Source organism: Patella vulgata, chromosome 2 (genome assembly GCF_932274485.2).
Source record: "Patella vulgata chromosome 2, xgPatVulg1.2, whole genome shotgun sequence".
Taxonomy (NCBI): domain Eukaryota; kingdom Metazoa; phylum Mollusca; class Gastropoda; family Patellidae; genus Patella; species Patella vulgata.
The window spans coordinates 23,142,413-23,158,720 of NC_065880.2; the positions used below are offsets into that span (position 1 = coordinate 23,142,413).

The following is a 16,308-nucleotide window of genomic DNA, read 5'->3' on the forward strand; positions in this document are numbered from 1 at the left end:
CTTTTTACCGGAATATAGAAAATATTAATTTTCCGAGTTTTTGTCGGGCTTCGAAGTGAAACCAAATTATCCGCATATATTTAGAAGGAAAAGGGCGATTCTTAGATTTAAAACATAACTATGAAAACACGATAAATAAATGCAGTGATTCGCAAGTTCTGTCAATGAAAAACAAAAATAGTCCCGGGATAGGCAGAGTTATCTTTCCAAAATACAGAACGGAAGTAGCATTGACGAAATTTATTTCATGGTTTCATGATTTATATTCATATTGTTCGGCCGGTGTAGCAATCATAAGCTAGATCATTTCACCTTAGGTAAGTTTCTATTTTTATTTTTTCAGACACGTCAGCTTTCTTTGCCACATTGTTATAGATTTATTCAAAAGCAGTCTCGAGACACGGCCAAGATTACAGTCACAGACAGTTAGCTACACGTTGAGATGTGATGTACTGCTGATACGTGCTTGTTTTTAGCTACGATTGGATGCCTTTAATTTCACCTGGCAACCTTAATTTCATTATTAATGCATGCAACATCTTGAAAATAAGTTAATTTTATACTAGGCCTACTAGAACTTATTAAACACAGGCACACCACCCTAGTCACTAGCGAAACAACTTTGGTTACCGGTATCTACAAAAATACTCAGTAGGCCTATATACATAATACAGCATACTGTCAATAAATTAAATCAGGTTTTGTTTTTATCAAAATTGATACGGACATTCATAATTACGGTGTATTATTCCTGCGCAACTTATATCAGGTGAGTAATTTGATTGGATGTTTTACATGACGCCCAACCTTCATGGCGTCAAAGATGTCAAATAAAATGCCGGAGAGCCAGGCTATCATCACTTTGATTCAAAAAGACATGATTCGTAGGATTATATGCTTAATTGTAGTTGAATGTGGCAGAAGTGTTATAAATAATCATAATCAATTGTTGTTTTCATGAAAAATGTTGTCAATTTTGCTTATTGAAGCCCGACGTGTTTCACGTCAGGTTTGCCAGGTAAAACTATATAGTTAATATAGCACAATCTCTTATCTCGAAATACAGAGGGTTGAGAGATGACGTTTCTTATCTAACAGACAGTGTGTACTGGTTAGTGTTATGTTACAGTAATAGTAGGCCTAGGCTATTAGTTGCCGTTTTTTTCATAGCCAATTGCCATCATAAATTTGTAGACTGTTTTCCCAAGTGTCATTATTAGACCGGTATTTTATATACTTAGATTAGAGTGTTGGCTTTATATGCGGTAGTTTTACATAAGTAGATACGTAATATATATCTTTAAATTTCACATGGCATGCCATGCTTTTGCACTTTCGAACATCACCATGATCTTAAATTGTTTTAATTATATTTATCAGATAGGCCTATATATACACTGTAGGGACAGTTATAAACATAAAGGTCCATGGTAATCAGTAGACCATATCATACTTGAATCATTTATTCTCGACACAGACTGTATTAGCCCAGTTGGAGCAGAATAGTCAGAGGTTATTGTTAAACCCCATTTCATTTCCATTAGATTTAGATTCAATGTATGATTGATCAATCTTCTTAATGCATGTGATTGACGTCGTTGTCCAAACTGGTATCATCTGTTATTCACTTTTTCTATTAGTTTTAATTTGAACTGCAATGTATGAATCACATGGCATCAAAACACAACTCACTTCATTCTAATATCATTGACAAATGTGCTTGCATTCTTGTGATATTGTCAAGTCGCTTTAAAAATTGAAAAATGCTCACACAATGACCTACTGCACGAGCATCGGTCTACCAGACTCATCAAGCTGATTGATTACAAAATTTCTAGCACTCCGGTTTGAATGTGATCTTTACAGCTTTTGCTAGTCTGACCGAAAAAACATAATCTTAAAGAGCCATTATCATTCTCACAAAGAGAATAAATGAATTTCGTATATCATATTTGAAATATATGGAGACTTAAACATCGAAGAACTGATTTATTTAAAGCAAGGAAATTTTTTTGGAGTGTTAGTTACATTCCTTGAAAACCGCTAAATTCACTTTTAATTGAAAGTGAAATTGTATTTATACCAGGGCTGGGGTAAATGGAAGATATCAAGAGTATTGAGTACCGTACTGGTTATGGAAATCTAATTACTACATTCCAAAAATCATGTAATATGTTAAATTACATTTCCATAACATTTTATGACACATATAAATATTTCCAATATGACAAGCCTCAAATTTTAATATTTATATAGCATCAAAGACGTAAATTAAATACATGTATATCTGACACAAATATCCAATTCATTGGAATTTTAGAAGAAAAAAAATGATTTAACAAATTATCTTAAAAAAGTATTTAACAAATTATCTTTAAAAGGCATTAAAAAAATTATCTTAAAAAAGCATTTAACAAATTATCTGAAAAGTGGATTTCTGAAATGATGTAGAGATTTGTGCTAATTTGATTCCAATCATACAGTCAATCGGTTGGATTAAAAGACGATATAGTCTTATTACACTTTAATCTTAATCTCAAGGTGACAAGTAACAAGCCAAACAATGGCCTTCAAGTATCTCATCATTTTATGATTATTTAATATAAGAGTTATGCTGAATAATTTCCCAGCTATACAATATATTATAGACCAATTTTTGGATTGATTAGGAATTCTATAGAATTACTTAAAAGAGAATGTAGTTAATTTACTCTATACTTTTGATTCATTTTTCAAGTCATACAGTTAAAACAAGTTTTTGTTACCACTGCCCCCCATTTGGAAATTTGCTTTTGCCTTGAAGTTATAAATTATAAAAATAAAAAATATCTATAGTAAATCAAGGATTATTTTGAGTTTGATTTTGTAGGCACTTTTAATGGCAGAAAAATAAAGTTGTCTGGTTGTCTATTTAATGTCTATGAAAAAAAGGTTTTTACTTATATACCATAGTCATAAAGTAATGAGTAATGGTAATTAATTACTTTCAATGTAATGGGTAATGGTACATGTAATGAATTACATTGCTAATTAGAAAAAGTGAGAAGGTAATTGTAATGATTACATTTAAAAAGTAAGGGTAATGTAATTAATTACATTGACAAAGTAATGGCCCTTGACCTGATTTAAACATGTAAAGTAACAAAGATTTAGCAGGATTTTTTCAAAATTTGTATATAATCAATTTGAACAGGCCTGGTGGTAATTAATCAAATAATATCAAACAAAAATGAGTTTTTTTACCAGCTGCATCAAGTCTGTGAAGTGCTTATTCTTCTTTAAAGGGTCAGACAACACCGGTTACATCTTGTACCAGGTTCCAAGATTGTTAAGGGGGGTTGGATGGCCGAATGGTTAGCACGCGCGCTGTATCACGAGGCCTGTCATTGAGTCAACTGGCATGGTTTCGAATCCCCGGTTGTACGTGACAAGGAGTAGGGTTGCCTGTCCAGCCTCGTGGGTTTTCTCCGGGTCGTCCGGTTTCCTCCCACTGCTAAAGACCCCTAAGCGCAAGCGAATTATTGAAATAAAATTAAACCATATGTTGGTCCCGAAATGACCTAGTTTGTGTTGAGTGGAGGTTAAACCCCATTTCTCTCTCTCTCTCCAAGATTGTTAAAATATTGGGGATGGGGAATCTTGTTTATCCAGTCTTTATCTGGTCAATCTTAACAGTTAAGATCATCTAATCATGTCTTCATTGTACATTGAAAATCAGGCATGACATCTGTGACAAAAGTGCCTTTCACACCTGTGATTGTGTTCATGTGCCAGATGTTTGCCTATTCCAGGTCTATCTTTACAGCATTGTTAATTTCTGATAACTGATCGCATGGACTGTTAAAAGTAAATATGTTTTGGCTTCAAAATAAAAAAAATTGTATCGATGAGTTAACCATGTAATGGCCAATCTGTTATAAGATAACAAATCTGTAGTTTATAAGATATTCCATTGTGATATTAGAATATAGTATACTCAATATACCCACTAATATTTTAACATAAATCTGATATACAAAATTTCAAAATTAAATTGAGCATGAATGATCATAAAATGCCTGAATATTATAACTATGGTGTACGTAAATTTCAGATTATCCATTCCAGACTTCGCAACTGTAAAAGTACTGTACTCTAAATTTCCATAGATTTTTAATGCATATTTCTGATAATCCTCCGATATGCAGATATGGTCACATCCAAGAAGACAGCGATCACTATTTTCTGCACTGCCCCAATTCTGTGAATCAGCATATCACAACATTAAATACCCTCCCAAGATGATGATGACTTATTTATTTATATTTGTCAGTGTAAATATGTTAGAAATACATGTACTTGTACATTTTGATATGTATAATTTACATGGAGATGAATTTATATAAGCTTTGGCTTGTTTTCTAATCCATTACATCAGTGTTGTAAATACTCTAGTTGTACTTGAAATAAAATACTGTTTAAATCAACCTGAAATAACCTAGGACTGATGTTCACTGTAACCTGCTGTCTGTAATTCAGCTAGAGTGAGTTGTGGATAGATTCTAAAGTCTAGCCAATAACCCCAATCCACTGCCGTCTGCTTGGAACTTGCATGTTGCTTTTAACACAACAATGACTTACACGAATACAATTCATAAAGAGGGCAAAGGATTTAGAGAAATATTCTTTAGAGGCTGATCATTAGACAAAACTCTTTTCGCAACATCTAATTTTTTTATTAATAGCAACTAAAGTGTTGAAATGTGTGTACAATTGATTGATTAGTGCTCAGTTTTGACACTCTCAGCTTGTCTTAGATGAATTTGTGTGACTGGATTGTGTATCAAGTATTAAACAGTAAGGTATAGGTATTTAAATAAGTGATAAATGAAACATTGGATATTTATGGTAAAATAAACAGATTAAAAGTACCTTTAGGTTTGGTTAGTACATGTACTATGTTGATGAGATTAGATTACTAGTACTAGACAGAATGTTAAAAGTCAATAATTATAGTTAAGACATGAAAATCTTGGTAAAAAATAGACTGATTCACTCCATTTCTTCACCTTGTCTACTTATAGATTATGGTTGTGTACATGTAGGTTATATGTTCAGTTTGAGAAATCAGTATTATATTGATATGAAATATTCTGTTATTCATATTTTATTAGATTACAGTGTCAAGGGAAGGTGATAATTTCACAGTAACTGTCAACATAACAGAATGGCTAATCCAGCATTAACGATATTATCTGTCTCGGCAGTCCTGCTAGGAATCTTTTTGAATTTTTCTATACACAAGATAGAAGAAGGTTAGTTGAATTGATATAATCCGAAGGTAAAAATCCATAAGCTACAAACTTGACACAACTGTATTCAATTATATAAATTAAAGCTCTTTAGACCACTTTATCATTGCTGGCATTTTGAGTTCGAAATTATGGTAGGATGTAGTGCCACTGTTCAGACAAAATTTCCTTCATAGCACACTGCATGGTGTAGAATAGGCCGTAGTGTCACTGTCAGGGCAAAATTTCCTTCATAGCACACTGCATGGTGTAAATGCTCATCTTCATTTGCCCGGTTTAGCTTCTTTTCAAATTTTTATTTCATTTCCTCTTTTAAGCTAATGAATTATATTTTTTTGTTTTATCCATTTCAGGTCATGTTGGTGTGTACTATAGAGTAAGGTTTTTAATATTTTGGTTTAACATTTTGTTTTTGCTATGTATAGTTAAATATCGGTTATAATTGATATAAATGTAACAATTGTCAATATATTACCACCAATATACTACTATAATCATGAATCTTGTATATCCTGAATTTATACGGCTTCTTAAAATCCTCTAAAGGCTTGGTGATAAAACTATATTTCCAGTAGGAATTCTCAAAAAAATGAAACCTAAGAGTGCTAATGATGATTTTATGTAGATTTCAAATCCATCTACATGTATCTGAAAGGTCAGTTGGAAAATTTGTCTTAATCCCTATTTGCTTCTCGTGTTGAATTGAAATTATGTATTGAATTATGTATGTCTGGATCAGTAATTTATCTTTTTATTTTCAGGGAGGTGCCTTATTATCATCAACAAGTGAACCTGGCTATCATTTTATGTTTCCTGTATTAACAACATTTAGATCAGTTCAGGTAATCCATTAATTGTTTTCAAGGTTACAGTTTCAAGGACATCTCTTTTTTTGTTTCATTTATTTAGTTTCTCAGTCCAATGACATTATTGTATCTGTAACCCGTAATTGTTTTTAATTCTTTGGGCCCAACTGGCCAGTTTTTCGGTCGAGATAATAATGTCTATATCCTGGCTGGTCGGTTTTACGGCCAAGCATGACACATTAGGAATTCCACTCTGAATGCATGTTATGTGTAGCGAGGGCTTTCCCCCTTCCCTCGGTGATACTCTGGTATGACTCATTTGGAATTCCATCAAGTCTAGACCAATCAGAACACATGTTACAATGTGTCATCTGCAGTGCTTTCTTCCCCCTCATCACTCGCAGACACAACGCAAATGTTCCTGGAAATACATGTATTGTTTTACGGTCATGAATAGCAAACAGACGTGCAACAGTAGACCAGGCACTGGCTAGAATACTTGAGAGTGTTGACAAGGACGTGAATAATGTTGATTATGGTGTATTGTTGAGAAAAACATAATCCATACTTGTAGAATATAACTTTTGTTGACACTTTGGGTGATTAGCAATTTTATATTTAGTCACTGAAAATTGTCAAGTTTTGATCCACGGGCCAGGGGGATGGTCATTTATGCCAGGGTTCAAAGGGTTAAGGGTCACCATTTGAAGCAAATGCTCTGTTTGTTCATATCATCAAAAACTATACTGACCATGTGTTAATCTAAAAATGTTTTTAAAGAACCCATGACAGTTGAAATTTGAATATTCAGAACCATTGCTGCCTTCATAACACACTGTATGCTAATGCCCATCCTTTTAAATGCCTCTTTTTGTAGCCTTTTTAGTGCAGAAAAGTAGAATACTGAAATCCAATTGATACATGTACACTTATAATGTATGTATTGGATTTTCTTTTTCATAGACCACATTACAAACAGATGAAGTAAAAAATGTTCCATGTGGAACAAGGTAAGATTCATATTTCCTAGCAAGATGTAAATGAAATTTAATAAAAATGACATAGAATTACCACATTTTAATCACTTATATAATGAGCCTATGCTAAATTACTATCACCATATCCGGTTTCAGTATTGTTCATCGAGTTGGTTTATTCTTATATTAATTTTCCTCCGTCTTTCGTCACACCTTTTGCAATCTGAAATACAGTTCTATATTTCGTTTTGTTTTTTATACTTTCGACGGCCGACACTACATAAAGATCTGACAAGGTGTACTCGAATCATGTCAGGGGTTGTACGAGGGACTTTTGACAATATGAGGTCAGGCATTGATTAATCAATAAGCGTTGCCGTTTCTAGTGTTTTACCCACAGTTCCGTGCATGGCACGCCAAGAAGTTGCCGTAACAGACTGTTTCATTGGCTTATCCCTCCCTTCTCATTGGCTTATCCCTCCCTTCAACCAAAACGCCGGTAATATAAGAACTCTTCCAGATTAGTAGTATTAGTAAAAACAAGTAAAACGTAATTTTAAACTATAAAAAAAACAAAAAAAAAACGAAATAGGATCTATGTTTTAACCAGATTGCACCTTTTGGAACCAGGTAACCTTGCTTATAATTGTGGTAAAATATTTAAAAGAGATGAATGTCTTTACTGAGGTCAATGATAAGTCTGTTCTACATGTATTTAGGCTAAGCAAAGATAAGCAATTTGATTTGTTGATGCTCATGAACATCGGAGGGATGGAACTTGATCTATATTTTCATTGGATCAGTACCTTGACTAAGTGCGATAATTAGCATTTTCTGTTTAAACAGAGTGATAAGCAATTTTATTGGTCGGTGCTTTATAAAAAGTTAACTTTGCAAGTGATTAATGAGTATCATCTATTTATTGTGAGACATCAGCCTCACTGGTATTTGATTAATAAATTAAGAATGTGCTTTTCTTGTATTTCTAAGGATCATAAAGATTATTTTATTTGCTTAGATCACAGTATATTTTGATGTTGATGTATTTTGTTTACAGTGGTGGTGTGATTATATATTTTGAAAGAATTGAAGTTGTTAATAAGTTAGAACGTTCTAAAGGTAAAGATTTAACAATTGAATTTTATTAGTGATATAAATATGTATAAAACAGTTGATTATATTGTGAAAGCTACTTCATTGAACACAAAGAAACCGGATACTGTATAGTGAATGTCAACACTATTTAAGAGTAACAACAAAACACATACTTATGGAAAACAGCTACTAGTGTATTTAAGGCGACGTTTCGTAGAGTATTCTCTCAACGTTATCAAGCTAATACACTATTTAAGAGGATTTTAAACTTTTCTAGTATTATTCATTCAAGTTGCCAATTACCAATCATAGTCAAGTGTCAACAATTTTTAAAATATATCTTAGTTATCCCAGCGGAATCCACATTAAATTGTCAATGGTAGATAATCTTTTGGCTTGGATTCAACGTTTATCGGTGGCCCAGACTTGAAAATATTGTCATACCTCAGTGTTTTTGTTTAACAACTCACTGGCTAGCTAGCTAATGAAAGCCTACGATACAAATAGCCACTGTAAACTTTATTCATATGGTCCGTGGTTTTAGTAAGACCTAAAAACATGCAAATTCTTAAAAAAAAAAAAAAAATAGAAGGGTCACACTAATTTGGTTGTGAACTAAATTAAATTAGTGACAAGGGTCAGAGTCACAACTTTAAAACTTTTGAAGCCCAGTTTAATGTATAATTTTGAAACTTATTGTGTGGATAATCTATACAAACGAAATCAAAGATTTCTGTGGGTATCAAATTAACCAGCATGACCCTTGGAATGGTTTAGGCCATGATTCGGTTCAATTTGGGCCTGAGTGAAGCCGTGTATGCTGCTAGTAGATATTTAAAGTAAGAGAGTAGATGTATAATAAAAAATGATTATTATTTTTATTTGCAGTATATGAAACCGTTAAGAATTATACTGCAGACTATGATAAAACATTAATCTATAATAAAATTCACCATGAATTAAATCAGTTTTGTTCAGTACACAATTTACAAGAGGTTTATATAGATTTATTTGGTGAGTTTTTTTCAGTTATTATACATTCTTGCTTAATGAACTTTTTGAGATTATTCTTGTTATAATTGACAATATAATATTGTCAATGGGGAGTCAAAATGTCGTATCTAGCATATTTGACAAAATTCACCTTTTTGCTTCATCAGAATGAGAATTTTCTTGTAGTATTTCTACTGTTGTTTCAAGATGTCCTATGAAGAACCATTTGGAAATATCCCAATTAGTAGTGCATATAAATGATCCCTGGCTTGATGAATAGAATTTGCGTAAAGAGGTTACATAACTAATTTAAGGAATCCCACTGTTGAATTGTACGTGGGACTTGGTAATAGTGACACACTCTAGCCATATGTAATCACGTGAGGATAGCCTTGTATTTGATCATTTATAGTTGTACAGGACTAGGGTACAGGTTTCCGAGAATATTATAGAATTACAATTAATGCATTCAAATCATTAAAATATATCTGATGGGTTCTTTAACAATTGTCTTTGTGTTATAATGATATTGTTGTACAAATTGATATGTTTTACCAAACTGATGTAACATTCTCCTCGGCACTCCTGGGCTTCATACCAGTTCAGAACATGTCTCTAGATGTCTATGGGTCGTGGAATGTCAAATTTTCATCTGTGGTAGTGAGATCAATATTATGCTTTGACATTGCTAATTGTTATAAATACCTTCAATCAAAATCCATAAATATTATATTTAATTCTAATTTTTTTTAGATCAAATTGATGAAAATTTAAAGAAGGCCTTACAAATAGATTTAAATGCAATGGCTCCTGGTTTAATGGTACAAGCTGTTCGAGTTACCAAGCCAAAGATTCCAGAATCTATCAGAAAAAACTATGAAGCCATGTAAGTTGTAATTATTCTATTCCATTTAAAAGGAGAAGCCCTATTATTACTTCTATCAGGTTGGTGTAAGAAGGCAAACCAAACTCTAAAATGTAATACTCTATTTGCCTTGCCTGAAAAAATGCTCCCTGAAACGACCGTTTTCTTTTAATAAGTGATTTGATAAACACAACTCCCACGCTTGGGTAAACCTTATAGACACGTTTATCAAGAAACAACTCCCACACTTGTGTAAAGCTTGTAGACATGTTTATCAAGAAACTACCAACAAGCTAATATACATTGTTATCATGTGACTACTATAACTTAGTTTGGAAACTTGTGGCCAATCACATGTGAAATTGCTAGCTTTTTCTGTAAAGAATTGTCAAAGGGCTTCAAATAGTATCGCAGGACTTGGATAAATGTTTTGAAGATGGTTTTACAGAGAAGTAACAAGTTTTATTCAATAAAATATGTATGTGATGGCTCCATCAAATAAAAGTTTATTTGGTCTACTAACCAGAGAAACATGTATAAATACTTCTTTACCAGATTGTGAATGTATTTATATTTCGTTTTCAGGGAAGGAGAAAAAACTAAATTACTAATAGCCATTCAAAAACAGAAGTTAGTCGAGAAAGAAGCAGAAACGGAGAGGAAAAAGGCAGTTATAGGTAATTAGTTTTCAGTCAAACCAACCAAGTTAATAAAATATAACAACCAGCTGATAATCCCTAAATCTACATATATACATAAAACATTGAGGTGACAGAACTCAATTCTCAGTAAATCAGTTATCATTCAGTTATTTCAGTAGATTGTTTGATGGCTGAATGGTTAGCACATGCTAACAGTCTGTCATTGAGTCAACTGGTGTGGTTTTGATTCCCCGGATGTACGTGACAAGGAGTAGGGTTGTCTTTACAACCCACAAACACCCTCTACTGGATTTTGAGGTTCTGAATTGACAGAATAACAACATAGTTTCACAAGACCCTTTCCTGGTTGAAAGGGACTTGTGGAACTATGTTGTTATTCTGTCAGTTCAGAACATCCAGACTCAAACTCCAGCACCTTCTACTATTTCTAATTTTATGGTTTCAAGGGCCTCATACCCTATCTCTTGTTGATAAATCTAAATGATATAACTATTTTCATCATTGTAGAGGCAGAAAAAGTAGCTTTGGTGGCTAAAATTCAATGGGAACAAAAGGTTATGGAAAAAGAATCAGAAAAGAAGATGTCTGAAATTGAAGGTATTGACAGTATTTGTTAACTATTATATCACTTCAAAATTTGCCATTTGGTCAAGATTTGACATATTTGGTTACCTCGAATTAGAAAGATGGGTTTTTTTATACTGATTTTGACAAACTTTATCCTATTTTTTTATAAACTTAATTTTTTTTTGTGAAATTCTAAACTTGAACGAGAGCCTTATATAATGTCATAATGAATAAACAATTTGTATTTGTACTTATAATAACTTATATCCTTTATAGAGAGCCACAGTGGCTCAGTGGATAAGATGTTGGCTCGCCAGCCTGGAGGTCGAGTGTTCGATCCATGCATTGGCCTAGAAAGTTCATTGGGATTTCCGTCTTCATTAGCCCAGTAGGAGCAGAACCCCATTTCATGACATTTCATCAGGTTTTTCCGACATGGCTACCCCTTGTCAGTGGTGCAGGACAGAGGGCCTGACAAGGGACAACGTATAGTCATTTGGATGGGATGAAAAAGAGAGGTCCCATGTACACATTGGCATTTACATAAAAAATTCCTTGACAGTTGGAATTCAATTTAATAGCAGGACGTAGTGCCGCTGTCCGGGCAAAATTTCCTTCATGGCACACTGTATGGTGTTTGCCTGTGTTCAGTTAACTCAGTTGGAGTAGAAAGTTAAGCCCCATTTCATTTATAATTACAGATTCTGCTAACACTGCTAGAGCAAAGGCTAAAGCTGATGCTGATTTCTATAGAACAAAAAAAGAAATAGAATCAAATAAGGTAGGTAGTTTTTTTTAACCATTGCAAGCTTTTAATGCCTCTCTAAAAGAGAAAACGGGATGGAGTTTAATGTGCATTTGAGACATGATATATTTTTATATTTGATTATCCCACTGCCGTCTAACTAATTGATATTAACTCCTGCCAGAATCCTGATGTCAAGGCCGTCTGCACATATTTAATGATCCTATTTTAATCTGATAGGGTATATATTTGTTTGAATAAAATATTGAATTTTTTGAAATATTGAATTTTTTGAAATATTGAATTTTTTGAATAAAATATTGAAATTTGGGGATTAAAATATTGATTTTTTTGGATAAAATATTGAATTTTTTGAATAAAATATTGAATTTTTTGAATAAAATATTGAATTTTTTGAATAAATAAAATACTATATTGAATTTTTTGAATAAAATACAATATTTATTAGATAAAATACTATTTTAACGAAAATACTGTACTATATTTTATTTGTATCTACTTATATAGTGTATTTCTTTTACAGTTAAAACTCACAAAAGAATATTTAGAATTTGTAAAGTATGAGTCAATAGCCCAAAATACCAAAATATATTTTGGTAATAGTATACCAGAGATGTTTTTGGATCCTTCAACAATTGCAGCAGCAGCAGCATCAAGACATATTTCAGAAACCTCTACCTCGGGATCTAAGGTAAGAAAACTAACAGAGGATCAGTATAACTAATCAAGATGACCACAAATGAAGATCAACACAATTTCAAATATCAATATCTGTTGGCTAAAATATTGCCACTAAAAATGTTCAGTAAATAAACAGACATTCCTGGCAAAATGTTTTGATTGATGTTTGATCTTAGCTTTTATAAAGTTTATCCCAATTGTTTATCTAAATATGCCGATTGCATGTCTTTCTTTAGGCTTCAAATGTTAAAGAATTATTAATTAGACCTTTATTTACCTAACAAGCCCAAAATCAACACCCACGGAAGGCTTGGATACAGCTTGAATTTAAACAGTCATCCATTTCATAATTAAATCATTAAATATCTGACTAAGCTAACATTTACCGTTAATCTCTGACGTCACTACCGGCGACTGCCGATGAGAGGACTGACGATCGAGGGTAACATAGGCATTGAGAATGTTACTTGATAATCAAGAATATATGGGCGGAGTTATCATCTGTCAATGAAACGATCAACAGTTCTCGGAGACGGTGCAACAGACAAGTTGATGCCTATTTCTAGTCCAAACTTCCAACAGTGTTAATTTCGTCCAGAATAAAGTAATTTGACTGAAATTTTCATTATTTTTTTATTATTATTATCTATTTTTGAATTGTTATATCAAGAATGACCAACTCTTTATTAAAATCTTAACTAATGCATCTTTAACTTTCTTTTTCAGAAATAATGATGTTATTTTAAAGAGAGATGAAGGCAGCAGTAGAGATAATTGAGTATTTCTGTTTTAACTGTATCGATATGATAAACCTAGAATAGAGTTTCGTCAATAGAAAAAAAAGAAACTTTTGTTATAAATTGATTTTTTGAATTTTGATATGTTTATATAAAAATAATAATGGAAGGTGGTAACAGCTTGCTCATCACTGACCTAGGAATTGATTTATTTGATGCATTGCTGGAAGACTAAAATACAATAGGTATTAAGTTCCAAACGAGAAATTATCAATTTCATTGAATTTTGTTGATTTGTTTTGTTGTCTGCATGTAGAAAATTTGTAGATAAGCTAGGTTTGAGATAAAGCTGATATTGTGTTCCACCATCCAGTTGATCTTTAAAAACAAAAGTTAAATCATACTAAGCATGCCCCATCATTAATGAAATAACACCCCAGTTAAACCCAATTTAGTACTTCATTTTGAACTAAGCCACATTTTATAAAAGTCATGAAAAAGAGGTAGTAATTAAGTCCATATAAAAATATGTTCAGCTAATTATGCATCAATAAAAAAGAACCGCATGAAACATAAAAATACTTGTAACATTTATGGGAAATAAGCAGATTGCTCTCCCTCTAGTATATTGGGTGGAGCTAAATCATGCAATAACTAGACATGTTCGATGTTATTGCACACTTTTGCTGGTTTACACTAGTTTTAGTAGAAATCATATAGAGAAGTGGGGTGGGTTTTCGGTGCAATAACAACAAGCATGTTGAGAAAGTGTCAATGTTACAAGTCATTTATAGTACGCTTCCTTCGTTAACAGGTTTAATGCTTCGGCCTACGGCCTCTAATGAAACCTGTTAACTCATGAAAGCCGTGCTATAAGTATAACATATTTTACCCCTTCACAGGAATCCAAAAATGAATTCTAAATTGTGCTGTAGGCTCATTTATTAAGTATGTAACCCTGACAATCACAAGTGATACTAGATAATTATACATTCACAAAAACAATGTAGTCACATAAATATAGTCCTTTGAAATGTGATGTTTAAAAGAAGTCATTTAACCCAGTAGTGGTCCTTTGACAAAATATAAACCTCCTTCCCATAAGATTTTTGGGAAGGATTGTCTGAAAACCAGCATATTTATTTATGTATGCACAAACTCTCTCTTTAGAGCAGTGCTTAACGTTTTTAAAACAAATTTATATTCTGATTTCGGGGAGCTTACAAATGATGGTGACTGATTGCTGTATGATTGTTTTTAGTTAAAACTAATTACATTTTTGAAGAGTGAAAGCAAATTGATTTTACAGTGATGTAGTAGTATGATAAATGTAGGAGATGTAAGAGTTACCTCTCTTTAGTCTGCTTTTATTTTCGTCATAAATAACATAATAATAGTTATAGTATTGTTTTTTGTCTGATATTTAATTGTTAAATGATAATGATTGTTTAATTGATATTGAATGATGATTTTATGTCTTTTGTACACATTATTTTTTGTATGACATTGGTTGAAAGGTGGTTTGGTATAGCAGTATATGAAGAGTTACTTCCCCTTAATGTGGTCTTACTATTCATTCTCCAAATTAATCATCATTCATTGTTTTGTATTGTTATTCCTTGTATAAATTGTTGTGAGTATTTATATATAATTAATGTAATTAATGCTGTTATTCATTATTATTGTATATCATGTATATTTATATAATTATCTGTAGTAGTTTTATATTACTCTTATATCAATTATTCATAAATTGTATATTGATAGTGTCGGCATAACCTTTAATGACCACAGTTTATGCAATAATTATTTTTAAACAGTTTTTCTTGAAATTATGCTATTTGAAGTCTTCTTTAATTTTTCAGTTAGTCTAACTCAGTGCTCTGTACACCTTTGATTACAACATCAGTGTTTCGAAATTGTTTATTTAATAAACAATATTTTGTAATAAATCTATGATATCAAGTGTTTTCAGCATTACAGTATAAATATGAGTTCTAGACCAGAGGATGAAAACATCTGAATCATTCTGTATCACAGACGTATGCATGTTGATGAATTTTGATAGATTAGGTGTAAACATCTGAGTCATATTTAAACTTGTATCTGTGGTACTTTTTTCTACTCTATTTTCAATGACAGTGTAGTAGTATTTGTTATTGAAGATAAAATATGGACCATCTTAATTTTATTACCACATTCATGTAACATTCCCATTTAAACAAAGGTTTTTGTACAGTTATTCAAATTACGTGTAGTTTTGTTTACATGTAAAATATTTCTTGCATTCTAACAAATAAGCTGTTGGTGTAAATGTTTGTTGCATCGTATTTTGTATAAGATAACACATTGTATAACTAAATACTAATATTGAATGTTATATATGTTTACATCTTGATTAAAAGAAATTGCTCAAAATCATTCAACTCTTTAAATTAACATAAACAAATCTTTTAAGTCTCTTTAATATGCATATTCATCATGTATTTTCTCTACAATAAAACATATTTTATATACTTTTATTTAGTGAATTCTTTTTTTGGTGGATAGACTATGTTCTATTTTGTATAGGATACTGTATTAAATTTATTGGATTTGTCTTTTTTCATTGACACTTCAAAGGAGGGAGGGGAGCAGAAATTAATCTTCTCTGGAAATTTCCATAATGTCAGACAAATTACTTATTACCGCAACCGTCAAGATTCATGTCTGTGCATTAAAAAAGATACTGTTTCCTTTGCAATCACCTGTAATAGCAACAGAGACTTGCCTCATATCTGTAATACAAAGTCAACCAACACTTAAATCTCACCTTTAGGCAAAAGGTATAGTCCATATACTGTGGTATAATAAATTGTGATAAATAAA

At 32.0% G+C, this 16,308-nt stretch overlaps 1 protein-coding gene across 2 annotated transcripts; it reads left to right on the top strand.

Annotated features, from left to right (window-relative positions):
• The first annotated feature begins 216 nt into the window (after nt 1-216).
• Nucleotides 217-15,962, top strand: LOC126811137 (erlin-1). Of its 2 annotated transcripts, none has more exons than XM_050536621.1 (13): nt 217-317; nt 5,154-5,294; nt 5,645-5,667; nt 6,053-6,133; nt 7,061-7,107; nt 8,132-8,193; nt 9,058-9,183; nt 9,916-10,048; nt 10,613-10,704; nt 11,197-11,286; nt 11,958-12,037; nt 12,546-12,713; nt 13,430-15,962. In XM_050536621.1, exons 2-13 carry the CDS (start codon nt 5,207-5,209, stop codon nt 13,433-13,435), a joined length of 996 nt encoding a protein of 331 aa, XP_050392578.1. In that variant the 5' UTR covers nt 217-317; nt 5,154-5,206; the 3' UTR covers nt 13,436-15,962. The 2 variants fall into 2 exon arrangements, with proteins under 2 accessions (XP_050392578.1, XP_050392577.1); XM_050536620.2 differs by lacking the exon at nt 217-317 and adding an exon at nt 392-769.
• Nucleotides 15,963-16,308: the final 346 nt, after the last annotated feature.

Coding starts and splice junctions, on each gene's coding strand:
- LOC126811137 (XM_050536621.1), top strand. CDS start 5,207: ATGGCTAATCCAGCATTAACGATATTATCTGTCTCGGCAGTCCTGCTA. Junction 6,134..7,060: donor CAACATTTAGATCAGTTCAG/GTAATCCATTAA, acceptor TCTTTTTCATAG/ACCACATTACAAACAGATGA. Junction 10,049..10,612: donor AGAAAAAACTATGAAGCCAT/GTAAGTTGTAAT, acceptor TTTCGTTTTCAG/GGAAGGAGAAAAAACTAAAT.